This window comes from Entelurus aequoreus, linkage group LG18 (genome assembly GCF_033978785.1).
Source record: "Entelurus aequoreus isolate RoL-2023_Sb linkage group LG18, RoL_Eaeq_v1.1, whole genome shotgun sequence".
NCBI lineage: Eukaryota > Metazoa > Chordata > Actinopteri > Syngnathiformes > Syngnathidae > Entelurus > Entelurus aequoreus.
The window spans coordinates 14,021,323-14,038,340 of record NC_084748.1 but is presented as its reverse complement, the minus strand read 5'-3'; the positions used below and the strand labels follow the sequence as shown (position 1 = coordinate 14,038,340).

At 37.0% G+C, this 17,018-nt stretch overlaps 1 protein-coding gene across 1 annotated transcript in view; it reads left to right on the top strand.

The window, feature by feature from the left end:
* The window catches only part of LOC133633834 (collagen alpha-1(XI) chain-like), a 153,307-nt gene that overhangs the window by 20,991 nt on the left and 115,298 nt on the right, over positions 1 to 17,018 (top strand). The window contains exon 3 of the mRNA XM_062026568.1: positions 2,887 to 3,044. Coding sequence (XP_061882552.1) covers positions 2,927 to 3,044 — 118 coding nt within the window. The 5' untranslated portion in view covers positions 2,887 to 2,926. The remainder of the gene's footprint in view (positions 1 to 2,886; positions 3,045 to 17,018) is intronic.

The following is a 17,018-nucleotide window of genomic DNA, read 5'->3' as shown; positions in this document are numbered from 1 at the left end:
CTGACTAGGTTTGTTTTTTTAATGGTCTTTTCTAGCCATAGCTTCATCATACAGAAGTTGACTTCTTTTGACACTTGACAGTTCAAAATGTTAAAATGTGATTTAAAACCTGTACTCTTCATACATAGTTTGACCCTGGAACAGATTATCTTTATCCAAATTCCCTATGTAAGTTTGGGTCCAAAGAATGTATTTGCGCACTGCATGTGAGGGTGCATGTTTAGTGAGCGCTGAGCCATGCAGCTTTCTTCCCCGCCCTGTAAATGTCTCCTAAAAAGTGTCTTCCTGCATGCAAATGGCTTCTTTGCTCTTTTATTGGCGTCCTTTTGGCTGAGTTTAAAACAAAGCAAATACTTTTATACGTTTTAGGGAGCAATTGTGTGTGTGTGTGTGTGTGTGTGTGTGTGTGTGTGTGTGTGTGTGTGTGTGTGTGTGTGTGTGTGTGTGTGTGTGTGTGTGTGTGTGTGTGTGTGTGTGTGTGTGTGTGTGTGTGTGTTCTTGTATTTCTACCCTTCTTGAGACATCAAAAGGGAAAAGTACCTTACATATGAGGACCGGTGAACAAGTTAGGACCGAAATCATGGTCCCAATACGGAAAACCATTGCATCTAATAGAGAATGTCTCATTTACACCCCTGGTGGTGAAATCTATCAAAATTAGGGTGGTCCCACAAAGGAGGGATTTTTCAAATTGAAGTGCCTCCGCCCTCTGGTCAACATATGAAATAACAAGTGTGTGTAAGAAATTGAAATGCGCTCCCTCTGGCCAAAAAAAAAAAGGAAAAAAAGATAAATATATATATAGAGACATACTGTAATAACTTGAAGTAAATAACAAAGATTAAAAACAAATTACAAAAAAATTCAATAATAATAAAATAAATGAACTAAAAGCAGTCTTTTTCACACAATGTGTTGACTTTTTTCTTATAAAATTGGGAACAATTTCTAATTTTTTCTGTTATATTGCAATATTTTCTCATAAAATGATTACTTTTCATGTAAAATTTTACTTCTTAATGCAAAATGGTGACATTTGTCATAAAATTCTGACTTTTATCACAATATTGCCAATTTTGTTGTGAAATTTTTGAGTAAAATGATGACTTTTGTCATCATTTTGCCAAGTAAAATTCAGATTATTATTACAATATTGCCAAAATGTTCAAGTTTTCTTATAAAATTGCGACTGTTGAGTAAAATTCCAACTTTTATCATAATATTGCACAAATGTTCAGTTCTTCTTGTAAAATTTTGACTTGCGTTGACTAAAATTACGACTTTTATTCTAATACTGCCAAAATTCTAAGTTTTTATTGTGAAATTGTGACCTTTTCTTGTGAAATTCCAACTCATTTTTCACAACAAGCTTTTTTATATTTGCATAGTATGTATATATTATTAATGTTGTAAATACACTTCTTTATATATCTAGAAAGGGTGGTCCTAAAGAGGTAGGCATTTTTCTCAGGTCTCAAGAAGGTAACAAATACAAGAATTTAGGGAAGTTAGGACATAAATCATGATCCCAATATGGAAAACCATTGCATATAATAGAGAATGTCTCATTTGCACCCCTGGTGGTGAAATCTAACAAATTAGGGTGGTCCCAAAAAGGAGGGATTTTTCAAATTGAAGTGCTCCCCCTCTAGTCAACATATGAAATAACAAGTGTGTGTAAGAAATTGAAATGCGCTCCCTCTGGCCAAAAATAAATAAATTAAAAAAAGATGAATATGTATATAGAGACATACTGTAATAACTTGAAGTAAATAATGAAGATTAAAAACCAATTATATAATGTCTCAACTTTTTTCTTACGAAATTGGGAACAATTTCTAATTTTTTCTGTTGTATTGCAATATTTTCTTGTAAAATTATTACTTTTTATGTAAAATTTTACTTCCTAATGCAATTTTTCTGTTGTTCTTGTAAAATAGTGACATTTTTGAATAAAATTATGACTTTTGTCATCATTTTGCCAAGTAAAATTCCAATTATTATTACAATATTGCCAAAATGTTCAAGTTTTCTTATAAAATTGTGACTTTTGTCGAGAACAATTACGACTCTTTTCATAAAATTCCCAAAATTTTAAGCTTTTCTTGTAAAATTGTGACTGTTATTGAGTAACATTCCAACTTTTATCATAATATTGCACAAATGTTGAGTTTTTCTTGTAAAATTGTGACTTGCGTTGACTAAAATTACGACTTCTATTCTAATACTGCCAAAATTCTAAGTTTTTCATGTGGAATTCCAACTCGTTTTTCACAACAAGCTTTTTTATATTAGCATAGTATGTATGTATTATTAATGTTGTAAATACACTTCTTTATATATCTAGAAAGAGTGGTCCTAAAAAGGGAGGCATTTTTCGGATGTCTAAAGAAGGTAACAAATACAAGAATGTGTGTGTGCGTGTGTGTGAGTGTGTGTAGGCTGGCGAGGGCAAAGACAGACAGGAATCTGCTGCAGCATATTTTTATTAGCCACTTTGTCCTGTCCTAGCATGCTTCCACTGTGCGTGTGTGAATGTGTGCGAGTTTCAACAAAATCTAGAATAAGTGTTGGTTTTGTATATTTGAACGTTGTTATTTCATATATTCGCTACAGTACTGATGTCATGTGGCTCATTAAGACAGAGTGCACAATGCACATGGTGGAAGGAGGGAGGAGGCCGAAGGAGGGGTCTCACCTAACCGAGGGAGGAGAAAGTAAGGAAAGTTGTGCATCGAGAGGGAGGACTTCCAATATTTGGGGTCGGTTTTTTTCGTCCTTAGTTCTGCTTACCAGAGAGAATAAACTTAGTGTTTATTTTGCCGCGTCTGAACATTTTTGCTCATTTTGCTGAATCAGCCTGAATGTCCGCATCGTCCTAATTAGGAGGAGCAGGAGGCGGAGCGAAAGAAGTGACCCCTTTTTGATGGCACATGTGCGCGGCTCTCGCAAGGAAGGGATGCTCGGGATGACCGGCCGGAGCTCAGCACGTGAGGTGTGCGCGCTGCTCCTCTTCTTCACCGCGCTTCACACCTCAACAGCAGGTAGGGGGATGTCTCATCTGTGGAGAAAATGTGCTCTTTTTTTTTTTTTGAGAATTGTTCCCAATTTTGTGGGCCCATCTGAGTTTGAAAAGTCCCATGCAAGGGGCCGTGTGTCACCACCTCCACCTCAAGGAGCTGACGGACACCTTGTTAAAAGCTCCCTCCCCTCCATCTTGCATGTAGACACACAACTCCGTCATTATTGTCCAAATATGTGCCCCCGAGCACATGTACAGTACAGTGAGAACGTCTGGCTTTGAATGTTCGAACCGCCTTTTATGGCCTCGGAAAACGTTGACTGGTAGAACGGTTTAAAGTTAAAGTTAAAGTACCAATGACTGTCACACACACACACTAGATGTGGCAAAATTATTCTCTGCATTTGACCCATCACCCTTGATCACCCCCTGGGAGGTGAGGTTTGGTACAGTTCGAAAGAGCACACCAGAAATACAATACCTATTTTTTTTGTGAGGTTCTGGGTTAAAGGTGCGACTATTAGGGAGTCATAAAGGCAATGACCGTCCATTTCAGCACTATAAAACCCGAGTTCAGTTCAAAACTTGGGAAACAGACATTGTTGCAGCAAATTCCTAAAAGCACTAGAGTGCTCCTGTTGTATGGACCTTGCTGGCAAACACAGAACATTAGGGTCCAAATTCGTGATTTACAAAACCCAAAACCAGTGAAGTTGGCACGTTGTGTAAATGGTAAATAAAACCAGAATACAAGGATTTGCAAATCCTTTTCAACCTATATTCAATTGAATAGACTGCAAAGACAACATACTTAACGTTCGAAACTGGAAAACTTTATTTTTTGCAAATATTAGCTCATTTGGAATTTGATGCCTGCAACATGTTTCAAAAAAGCTGGCACAAGTGGCAAAAAAGACGGAGAAAGTTGAGGAATGCTCATCAAACATTTATTTGGAACATCCCACAGGTGAACAGGCTAATTGGGAACAGGTGGGTGCCATGATTGGGTATAAAAGCAGCTTCCATGAAACGTTCAGTCATTCACAAACAAGGATGGGGCGAGGGTCACCACTTTGTGAACAAATGCGTGAGCAAATTGTCCAACAGTTTAAGAACAACATTTCTGAACAAGCTATTGCAAGGAATTTAGGGATTTCACCATCTACGGTCCGTAATATCATCAAAAGGTTCAGAGAATCTGGAGAAATCACTGCACGTAAGCAATGATATTACGGACCTTCGATCCCTCAGGCAGTACTGCATCAAAAAGCGACATCAGTGTGTAAAGCAGTGATCCTCAACAGGCGGACCGCGGTCCATGTCCGGACCCAGCGACGTGTCCGTCCCGACCCAGCACGAATTATAGTAAAAAAAAAAAAAAAAAAAATTTTTTTTATTTTTTATAATTATAATTATTATAAAAAAATATAATAATTGTATTTATCTTTGAGTTACCGCTAGTGCAAGTCAACGTTCTTTGCTGTTTTTAGTCAAATATCTCAGCGTTTCGTTTACACTTCTCCGTGTCTCACTCACTCCGTCTCTCTCTCTCTTTCTAGAGAGACGGAGTGAGAGCGAGAGAACGCCACTCTGATTGGCTGCAGAATCAGCCAATCAGATATGGGTTGTCATCTCTATCACAGCGACGCGCTGATAGGCTGTTACCACCTGGGTCATGCAGCGCTCATGCCACATGCATGTAACCTTTCGCTGCAGGCACACAGTTGTCTCTAATCGCTACTTCGCTAACTGTTCACTCGTCAGTCACTGAATGTGAATCAAATCACAATGGCATGCTCCAAGTTGGCTCAGGCTGGTCAAAGAAAGGTGGACAGGGAAAACCGATGTTTCAAGTAAGAATGGACAGAGCAATATGTTTTCATCCTACCTACTGGCCATCACACCTTTTGTGCCAAAGTTCAAAGTCTTGGCTTCAACCCCAAGAGCCCAATTCTCCCATTGAGCAGCTGTGTTTTACACAATGGGGATGTACTGTACCATAGTTATATATATATAGGTTTGTGTTTAAAAGTATTTATTTTTTGTTAAAACTGAAAGTTGTATTTAAGTTCTTTTTTTTTCTTTTTTCAAAGAAATCTTTCATGTATTTTATTGGATATTTATTTTATTTTTGTTAATTTTAAGAAAATGTTAAACTACTACCTACCTCCTGCTACTATATAAGCTTGACCGATAATAAACGGACCCAGCCTGTTTCAAAATAACATTTGTGGACCTTCAAGATTTGTACTTGAGGACCCCTGGTGTAAAGGATATCACCACATGGGCTCAGGAAAACTTCAGAAAACCACTGTCAGTAACTACAGTTTGTCACTACATCTGTAAGTGCAAGTTAAAACTCCACTATGCAAAGCGAAAGCCATTTATCAACAACACCCAGAATCGCTGCCTGCTTCGCTGGGCCCGTGCCCATCTAAGATGGACTGATGCAAAGTGGAAAAGTGTTTTGTGGTCTGACGAGTCCACATTTCAAATTGTTTTTGAAAACTGTGGACGTCGTGTCCTACGGAACAAAGAGGAAGAGAACCATCCGGATTGTTATAGGCGCAAAGTTGAAAAGTCAGCATCTGTGATGGTATGGGGGTGTATTAGTGCCCAAGACATGGGTAACTTACACATCTGTGAAGGCACCATTAATGCCGAAAGGTACATACAGGTTTTGGAGCAACATATGTTGCCATCCAAGCAACGTTATCATGGACGCCCCTGCTTATTTCAGCAAGACAATGCCAAGCCACGTGTTACATCAACGTGGCTTAATAGTAAAAGAGTGCAGGTACTAGACTGGCCTGCCTGTAGTCCAGACCTGTCTCCCATTGATAATGTGTGGCGCATTATGAAGCCTAAAATACCACAACGGAGACCCCCGGACTGTTGAACAACTTAAGCTGTACATCAAGCAAGAATGGGAAAGAATTCCACCTGAAAAGCTTCAAAAATTGGTCTCCTCAGTTCCCAAACGTTTACTGAGTGTTGTTAAAAGGAAAGGCCATGTAACACAGTGGTAAAAATGGCTCAGTGCCAACTTTTTGGCAATGTATGGCTGCCATTAAATTCTAAGTTAATGATTATTTGCAAAAAAAAATTAAGTTTCTCAGTTGGAACATTAAATATCTTGTCTTTGCAGTCTATTCAATTGAATATAAGTTGAAAAGGATTTGCAAATCATTGTATTCTGTTTTTTTTACCATTTACACAACGTGACAACTTCAATGGTTTTGAGTTTTGTACCTAACTGAATCGTTCCCCAAGGCACCCCTTTAAGTCCTCTCCTTTTTTGGCAGTTGCAATTGTTTTTAATAATCTGATTTATGTAACTAAGGTTTGTTTACTTCAGATGCAGTCCATGGTCATTTGTTCAACTTCTTTTAGTTATACTAGTGGTGTTCCTCAAGGTTCCATCTTAGGTCCTCTCTTTTTCATAATTCGCGCTATTAAACTCCCGCGAGTTCAATTAACAAAACTTGTAAGAGAGTCAGATTTTTGCAGCGGATTCTTAAAAACACTGCAATGCTGTCATAGAGATGATCTCAGACTAGCATTTTTGAAGAAGGTCCTTTATAAACAGCAGAACGTTCCTGTAACTCTAACAAAACAAATAGACCAACATCAAACATCTACTGTAGAGGGCACTTGTTCTCTGGAATACACAACAAATAAGACTAATTGTGAAGAGAGAAGTCAGGCCCCTCGGTCCTTAGCTTTCTAGAAATGTGCGCTCCGAGACAATTCCGTTATATATCCCTGGTCTATTTATTATTCTCCATGAACCAATTAACTCTAGCAAACAAACACAAAGAGACACCATATTTGTAACGATACTTGTTGCATATTTTACGTCTTCCTAGTAGGAATTGGTACTGTTCACATTTGAACTGGTACTCAATTATACCAATTTTCAGTACTTTTGTCTGTCTTAATAATATAAATTGTTTTCGGTAATAAAATCAAATCTTTTATTGCAACTGTTGTTTAAAAATGAGCTAATTATGATAAGTGCTGTCCAGTTGTTATATCTTGTTTTATCTTCATCATATCATTTGCAAGTATGGCATTAAGTTGCAATTGAAGTCTAAGACATTAGATGGCAGTAGTGTATAGTTTATGGTGTGTGTGTTTGTTTTTTGTTGCTCTATAAAAAGAGTTAGTACTCTAAGTATAAATAAATGATAAATGATAAATGGGTTATACTTGTATAGCGCTTTTCTACCTTCAAGGTACTCAAAGCGCTTTGACACTATTTCCACATTTACCCATTCACACACACATTCACACACTGATGGCGGGAGCTGCCATGCAAGGCGCTAACCAGCAGCCATCAGAGGCAAAGGGTGAAGTGTCTTGCCCAAGGACACAACGGACGTGACTAGGAAGGTAGAAGGTGGGAAAAGAGTATCGTACTTATTACGCACCAGCTGTTTGACTGTAACGTAAATCTTAGTTGTAGCTATCATTAACAAATTTGGCGCCATGTAAAATCGCTAATGTATTAGCATGTCCGTAGCAAAGCCAATTCGCATTAGCATCACGCCAGTGCATTTTTGGAAAAGTGGAGCCTTCCTTTACTTATGTTGTAGTGATTTTTTTGTCAGTTCATTTGTTAGCATTGAAAATTGCAGTATTACCCAGTGGTAGTTTGGCTGAGTCCGCTCTCAGTGCTGCTGGAGTGATCGCCAAGAGCCATCTGAGTCGGCAATCGGGCGTGACGTCACGCGTTCACAGGGCTCAATCTTAACTGCCCTATAGAGGCTATTTGTTTAAAAATTTGCACATGCTACTTGTTGCTAGGTAGAGTTCACAGGGCTCAATCATAACTGCCCTATAGAGGCTATTTAAAAATGTGCAAATGCTACTTGTTGCTAGGTAGAGTTCACAGTGTTCAAACATAATCGCTCTATAGAGGCTTTTTAAAAATGTGCATATGCTACTTGTTGCTAGGTAGATTTCACAGGGCTAAATCATAACTGCCCTATAGAGCAGGGGTCACCAACGCGGTGCCCGCGGGCACCAGGTCGCCCGTAAGGACCAGATGAGTCGCCCGCGGGCCTGCTCTCAAAAAAAAAAAAAAAAAAAAAAAAAAAAAAAAGTTTTATTTTTAAAAAAAAATTAAATCTACATAGAAAAAAACACAAGATACACTTTCAATCAGTGCATCAACCCAAACAACCTCCCCCACGCACACTCATCCACACCCACTCACACAAAAGGGGTTATTTCTTTCTGCTACCAATATTCTGGTTCCCACAACATCGACAACACATCTGCAAGGGACGCAGTCCCTGAAGCACACATGATTGTATAGGCTGCTGGTCCACTAACATTTTCATTAATTACTATTTTTTATGTAATTATTTTTATATTGTTTTACTTTCTTTTTTATCCAAGAAAATGTTTTTTTATTTATTTATCTTATTTTATTTTATTTTTAAAAAAAGGGACTTATCTTCAACAGACCAGGTTGTCAATTAAATTAGATTTGTTTAAAGGGTTTTTTAAACCAGGCCCAGTCCAGATAATGTCCAAGTCGGACTCAGCAACACACACCTTCATTCATGTACACAGAAAAAAATTAGGGAACAGATTGCATATAATTTATAAACAAAATTACATTTTCAAAATAAGCATTTATGTACAGTCCAGATTATGTCCAGGTCACTCAAATTAGGGAACACAACAACAGATATCATATAATCTATAAACATAATTATACTTTCAAAATAAGCCTTTGAGGACTTCTCATCTTTTTTTAAATGTTTTTTGGCATCATTATCGTTTTCAACCATGTAACTTTCTAAAGTTAGAAAATACTGAATAAATGTTTTAAAGAAAGTAATACTAAGTGAATATCTGTTTTTGGCCTTAAAAATAAACATTTTACCGAGTACTATGATTAAATTGACTAAATCATGATTGTCAATGAACTCTCCTAAAATAACAGAAACCACATTAAGCTTCATAAACAAACCAATCCTTAAACACATTTTTTCAACTTCCACCCAAAACAAAGACACAATATGACAATACCAAAACAAATGCAGGGTGGATTCAGGCTCCTGACAACAAAATCGCCAATCATCTGACTCTGTCATATTCCATAATTTTAACATTTTCCCTGTGGGTAAGAAGTTATAAATAATTTTAATTTGAAAATAACGATTTTGCACATCGATAGTGGTTTTATAGATTAGTTTGAATATGGCATCCCATGGCAACGGGCAGTCAAAAAAGTCCTCCCATTTTCCATTTGTGTTGTATGAGGCAGCCTTCAAAGATTTATTTATTAAATAAAAATTATATATGTTTCTATTTATTTTAGTTCCTTTTTGCCAACTAGAATTTCTTATTAGAGGTTTACAAACTAATAATTTAGTAGTTCCATAATAAATTATTTGTTTCCATCTTTTCCCAATTACTCCAGTTAGTTGATAAAATGAAAAGCTTGAGCAAGCATCACCATACATAGCTCTAAATTCATCATACTTCATAATTTTACCATTCTCATTGATAATATCATTGACAAAAATGATTCCTCTTTCAAACATATTTTTCCAAAAGAAAGGCTTTCCATCTATTACAATATTAGAGTTCATCCATATTAACTGCTGCAAAATATCGTCTCTTTTTTCTGGCACATAAAATTAAAAACACCACTATGAGTGGATTGTTTCCTTTATGAACCCCGCCATGTTTCCCAGCAGACTCTCTGGGAGGGGATCACTTGTAAAAAAGGATACAATTTCTTTTGATACAGTACATGTTTTTTGTCCAACAGGACATTTGTGTACCACTCAATGTTTAAATACATCTTTGGAACAATTGATGCTTTTAAAGACAGACACATAGCTTCAAGGTTGAGAAGTTTCAGGCCCCCATATTCATACTCTTTGTACAAAACCTTTCTTTTAATCTTTTCTGGTTTGCCGTTCCAGACAAAATCGAAGACCCTCCGCTCATAAATCTTAAAAAAGTTTTGTGATGGAGCTGGTAATGACAAAAACAAATAAATAAATTGAGGAATAATTAACGAGTTGGCAATAGACATTTTACCATACAAGGTTAGGGATTTCCCTTTCCATAATTGCATAATTTTGTCCAGCTTTCTTAGTCAATTATCATAATTTACTGAGCCTAGATCTTCCAGATTTTCTGGGACAACAACACCAAGTATGTTAACTGGTCCATCTGTCCACAAAACAGGCACTTTGCATTCCATTCGAAAGGACGTTCCCTTTAGATTTCCGATCCTTAACATTTTACATTTATCATAATTAAGCTTAAGGCCAGATTGCTGTGAAAATATGTCCAAAAGATTAAGAAGGTTCCGCAAACAATGAGGAAAAATCTTATCTTTGTGAATCAGCCTTTTCTGACATGAACTTCATCAAGAACAAACACAGAACACGCCTCACTGATGCACATCTGCAAGACTCACTCAGAGTTGCAGTGTCAAGTTACACACCAGAGTACAACACACTAGTTAACAGCATGCAATGCCAGGCTTCCCACTAACTGACAAAGAAACAGATAACAGATTTGGTGTCCAGTTCAAAGTGTGACATGATTTAAAAATTTGAGAGTTTACTTTTGTATTTTACATGAGTTATTATTTGTACAAACATGGTGCAAAGTAATTCATGATTTGTTAAAAAATGTTAGTGGCTAGCTAGTTAAAATGGGATATTGTGATTTCACAAGACTGTCTTAGAAGTGATCATTTGAAAATGTTCAATTTGAAAAATGTGCACTTAGAGAAAATATAAAAATAAAGTGTTGCATATTGATATTTATCTGTTTCTATATATATTTATTGTGAGAAATCATTAAGATGATCAGTGTTTCCACAAAGATAAATATAATTAATTATTAATAATAACAGAGTTAAAGGTAAATTGAGCAAATTGGCTACTTCTGGCAATTTATTTAAGTGTGTATCAAACTGGTAGCCCTTCGCATTAATCAGTACCCAAGAAGTAGCCCTTGGTTTCAAAAAGGTTGGTGACCCCTGCTATAGAGGATATTTAAAAATGTGCATATGCTACTTGTTGCTAGGTAGAGTTCACAGGGCTCAATCATAACTGCCCTATATAGGCTATTTAAAAATGTGCATATGCTACTTGTTGCTAGGTAGAGTTCACAGTGTTCAACAATAACCGCCCTATAGAGGCTATTGAAACATGTGCATAGGCTACTTGTTGCTAGGTAGAGTTCACAGGGCTCAATTATAACTGCCCTATATAGGCTATTTAAAAATGTGCATATGCTACTTGTTGCTAGGTAGAGTTCACTGGGCTCAATCATAACTACCCTATATAGGCTATTTAAAAATGTGCATATGCTATTTGTTGCTAGGTAGAGTTCAAAGGGCTCAATCATAACTGCCCTATATAGGCTATTTAAAAATGTGCATATGCTACTTGTTGCTAGGTAGAGTTCACAGTGTTCAAACATAATCCCTCTATAGAGGCTTTTTAAAAATGTGCATATGCTACTTGTTGCTAGGTAGATTTCACAGGGCTAAATCATAACTGCCCTATAGAGGATATTTAAAAATGTGCATAGGCTACTTGTTGCTAGGTAGAGTTCACAGGGCTCAATCATAACTGCCCTATAGAGGCTATTTAAAAATGTGCATATGCTACTTGTTGCTAGGTAGAGTTCACAGGGCTCAATCATAACTGCCCTATATAGGCTATTTAAAAATGTGCATATGCTACTTGTTGCTAGGTAGAGTTCACAGTGTTCAAACATAATCGCTCTATAGAGGCTTTTTAAAAATGTGCATATGCTACTTGTTGCTAGGTAGATTTCACAGGGCTAAATCATAACTGCCCTATAGAGGATATTTAAAAATGTGCATAGGCTACTTGTTGCTAGGTAGAGTTCACAGGGCTCAATCATAACTGCCCTATAGAGGCTATTTAAAAATGTGCATATGCTACTTGTTGCTAGGTAGAGTTCACAGGGCTCAATCATAACTGCCCTATATAGGCTATTTAAAAATGGGCATACCCCACTTGTTGCTAGGTAGAGTTCACAGGGCACAGCCATAATTGACCAATGAACGAAAACGACATACGACATTAGCCACGCCCACTAAAAAACCAACAGGAACAGGAAGTCCTAGAGTAAAATGCTCCAAAAAGAACACTATAAGAAATATTAGACAAGTTAATTTAATTCCGTGCACAATTGAACCACAACTCGTGTACTTGGGCGGGACTGCACCAAACGCAGATAGAAATGGGTGTCTAGAATAGAAGACAGTGTGCAGCCTGTCCTCTGACAGGTGATTTTTCGTCGTGCCAGGTCATGCAGGAGTGAATCCTGTTGAAGTGAGCTGTCTTAAATCTGTGGGCCGCTCGGCCCTCAGTGCACATTTCCTAGACACACGTCGTCTACGTGTTCGGACTTGTTCTTCCATACCTGCAGGGTGATGGATGTTTTAACCCGTGCAGCTGCTGAGTGAAAGTGAGTTGTGCTCAACTCTACTGTGTGATTTGCATTCTCATCACTATTATCAGTAAAGTGTTCGTATCTCTGCTCACCTTGAAGAATTCCAAAAGTAGTCCATTAGAGGTTTGCTTGCTAAGTTCTTTAGGTGCCTCAGGCTCATACTGTGCTTCCACTATATCCTTAGAGACCACAACATTAGGTACACTTTTGCAGTGTAATTAGAGAAAATACTATCAGGACTATGCAACAGGTGTCTCCTTTTTGGCTTTTAGTTGTAGTTAGTATAATCATTGTCAGTGACATTGTTCTACAAATGAATCCGGTATGGTTTGGGATACAGTTTTTTGGGTTATCCAATGAAAATCTGAAGTTAGTTTTTTTCCCCCAAATAATTTTCTTATTTTGAATTAAAGCTATCATATAACTTGGTACTTGGCACATGCTAACTGTTAGCATGCTGACGTTAGCATGTGTCAAGTACCAATGGTGCGTTCCATTTGTACTAGGAAGTCAAAATTTCCGAGTTCCTAGTAGAAATATTGCCCAAATAATTTTCTTTTTTTAAATTAAAGCTGTCATATAGCTAGGCTCAAGACACATGCTAACTGTTAGCATGCTAACGTTAGCATGTGTCAAGTACCAATGGTGCGTTCCATTAGTACTAGGTAGGAAGTCAACATTTCCGAGTTCCTAGTTGAAATTTGGCCCAAATAATTTTCTTTTTATGAATTAAAGCTATTATATAGCTTGGTACGTGACACATGCTAACTGTTAGCATGCTAACAATAGCACGTGCCAAGTACCAATGGTACGTTCTATTGATACTAGGAAGTCAAAATTTACGAGTTCCTAGTAGAAATTTGTCCCAAGTAATTTTCTTTTTTTAAATTAAAGCTATTATATAGCTTGGTATGTGACACATGCTAACTGTTAGCATGCTAACAATAGCACGTGTCAAGTACCAATGGTGCGTTCCATTAATACTAGGAAGTCAACATTTCCGAGTTCCTAGTAGAAATTTGGCCCAAGTAATTTTCTTTTTTTAAATTAAAGCTATTATATAGCTTGGTACGTGACACATGCTAACTGTTAGCATGCTGACGTTAGCATGTGTCAAGTACCGATGGTGCGTTCCATTTGTACTAGGAAGTCAAAATTTCCGAGTTCCTAGTAGAAATATTGCCCAAATAATTTTCTTTTTTTAAATTAAAGCTGTCATATAGCTAGGCTCAAGACACATGCTAACTGTTAGCATGCTAACGTTAGCATGTGTCAAGTACCAATGGTGCGTTCCATTAGTACTAGGTAGGAAGTCAACATTTCCGAGTTCCTAGTTGAAATTTGGCCCAAATAATTTTCTTTTTATGAATTAAAGCTATTATATAGCTTGGTACGTGACACATGCTAACTGTTAGCATGCTAACAATAGCACGTGCCAAGTACCAATGGTACGTTCTATTGATACTAGGAAGTCAAAATTTACGAGTTCCTAGTAGAAATTTGTCCCAAGTAATTTTCTTTTTTTAAATTAAAGCTATTATATAGCTTGGTATGTGACACATGCTAACAATAGCACGTGTCAAGTACCAATGGTGCGTTCCATTAATACTAGGAAGTCAACATTTCCGAGTTCCTAGTAGAAATTTGGCCCAAGTAATTTTCTTTTTTTAAATTAAAGCTATTATATAGCTTGGTACGTGACACATGCTAACTGTTAGCATGCTAACAATAGTATCTGTCAAGTACCAATGGTACGTTCTATTGATACTAGGAAGTCAAAATTTACGAGTTTCTAGTAGAAATTTGGCCCAAGTCATTTTCTTTTTTTAAATTAAAGCTATTATATAGCTTGGTACTTGACACATGCTAACTGTTAGCATGCTAACGGAAGCACGTATCCAGTACCAATGGTGCGTTTCCTTTGTACTAGGAAGTCAAAATGTCCGAGTTCCTAGTAGAAATGTTGCCCAAATCATTTTCTTTTTTTACAATAAATAAAGCTTTCATATAGCTAGGTACGTGACACATGCGAACTGTTAGCATGCTAACGTTAGCACGTATCAAGTACCAATGGTGCGTTCCATTAACACTAGAAAGTAAACATTTCTGACTTCCTAGTAGAAATTTTGATTAAATATGTATATATTTTTTAATTAAAGATATTATATAGCTAGATACGTGACACATGCTAACTGTTAGCATGCTAATATTAGCATGTGTCAAATACCAATGGTGCGTTCCATTTGTACTCGGAAGTCAACATTTTCTAGTTCCTAGTAGAAATTTCAGCTTGAACGCCCTCGGATTTCCGACTCGGAAAGTCGGGGCATTCCCAAGACGGCTGCTTTGAATGTAAACAATAAGATACGCTTCTATAATATCTGTTATAGCACTTCTGATTAGTTTTTATCGCACTAAGGGCCGGATTTACTAAAGGTTTGCGTGTACTAAAACACGTGCAAACCTGCCAGCACACGCAAAGTTGATCTACTAAACGTGTGCAAAGGGGATTGCGTCTGTTACGGCCACAATAACGGGAGGAGAAAATGCAAATATAATTATACAGCACGCACAATGTGATTATTAACACTCATTTTACGAGCACTATTTGGCGTTTTATTGAGCACGTGTCAGAATTTACAGACACGCCTGACAAAGACAGTCGATGGACGGTGTGTGTGTCAACATATTTGGATGGTCAGAAATCTAAATACTAGACAAAATGTATATTCAGCAAGTTCATTTTATAATTTTATTGCTGCTGGATGACTTATGGGGCTGAATAAAATGAATTCAATTGATGCGTTTTGGTGTTTTTTTCTTGTCGTTCGTTTTTTATTTAGGAAATGCACAGTATTACTATAAAATACCTCCTACATGAAAAGATGTCTTTCATTATGCAGTTTCCTGTGTTTTAGCCATTCCAGATGCACAAATGCACCGCTGATGCGATCCACAGCCAAGAAAAGTGTCAGAACGTGTCAGTGTGTTTTCCATTGTTATATTTTAACCATTAAAATGCATGAAACTGCGAAAATAACAAGTGAAGGAAGACATTTACACATCACATTTAGACTGTCAACATATTCTTGTCTCAAGGTGCCACACATTACAACAATATGCAATAATTTACTTTCAACATTTTCAGCTTTATGCAGACAGACTCTGAGCTTTTGTCTCCATAATGCTCTTAACCGGAAGAAATTGGCAGTGTTTCTAATGTACTGTAATCAAAATATATAAAAAATAGCGCAAGTAACCATTTAAAAGGATATACTGTAAACTTTAATTTCTCATCACTGTACAGTTGTTTACAATTGCACTGTAATTGGAAGGTAAATAACTTTTTTGTCCTAAATAAATAAACAAAACATTTAATTGACTCATTTCTGTAAGCAAAAATTTAACATAAATAAATACGATGAGTTGGCAACTTGTCCAGGGTGTCTACCATGAATTGATTAACGTGGACCCCGACTTAAACAAGTTGAAAAATGTATTCGGGTGTTACCATTTAGTGGTCAATTGTACGGAATATATACTGTACTGTGCAATCTACTAATAAAAGTTTCAATCAATCAATCAGTGTACTCCGCCTACTGCCAGAATGCAGCTGAGATAGGCTCCAGAACCCCCGGACCCCGAAAGGGACAAGCGGTAGAAAATGGATGGGCGGATGGATGGAAATATGGAACATTTTAAAATGCAATTTTTGGAAAAAAGAGGTCTGACGTGGTCTTTTTGTTTATCGTTATCACGTGATCACGGCATTTTAGGGAGTTCGTCCGTGTTGATGGGCTCATATTGCCCATCCGATTCAAAGCTAAAATATTCCCACAACGGGACATTTAGCTTTGTAATCTTATTTTTTTCCTCCTAATTTGTGTTACTTTGCGGCACTTCTCACTGGCGAGTCGCGAGGCTCTCTGTACTGTGAGTGTGTCGGCGGCGACGCACCGCTCTCGTCTCCGCCGAGACAAAGATTGTGAATGTCTGAAGAGAGGGGTCACTCTGTTCAGTTAATTCCACTGTTAAATATACGCGCTAAGGTGCTGAGAGCGATGCACAAAGTCAAACGTCTTTCTTCCTGTTAGAAGGGAGAGAGATAAACAAATGAGGCTCAACAACTCTGATTGGCGAACATGGCTGTCACTCAAATGCCGGTCACAAAAACAACACAAAACATTTCTCATTTTGTGATATATACTTTTTTTAAACGTAACTGTTTGGGGCGCAATTTAAAAAAAATAAATTGTGATTTATTTTCATCTCAAATAAAAAAGCATAAATAAGTACTGTATTTAAAATATATATATATACATATTAACAAAATAAAACCACAACATTTAGAATCCATTTGCATTTCTTGTTTCCTTGTTTGTAAATCAAGCCTCTAAAAAAAGTAGGGTTAGGATTAGCACAAGTTATATGACTCTGAGGTCCAGAGCTGTAAAATTAGCTGTTAGCATGCTAACTTTAGCATGCTAGCAGCTAACATGTGTCAGTGTTCCCAATTCTCGCA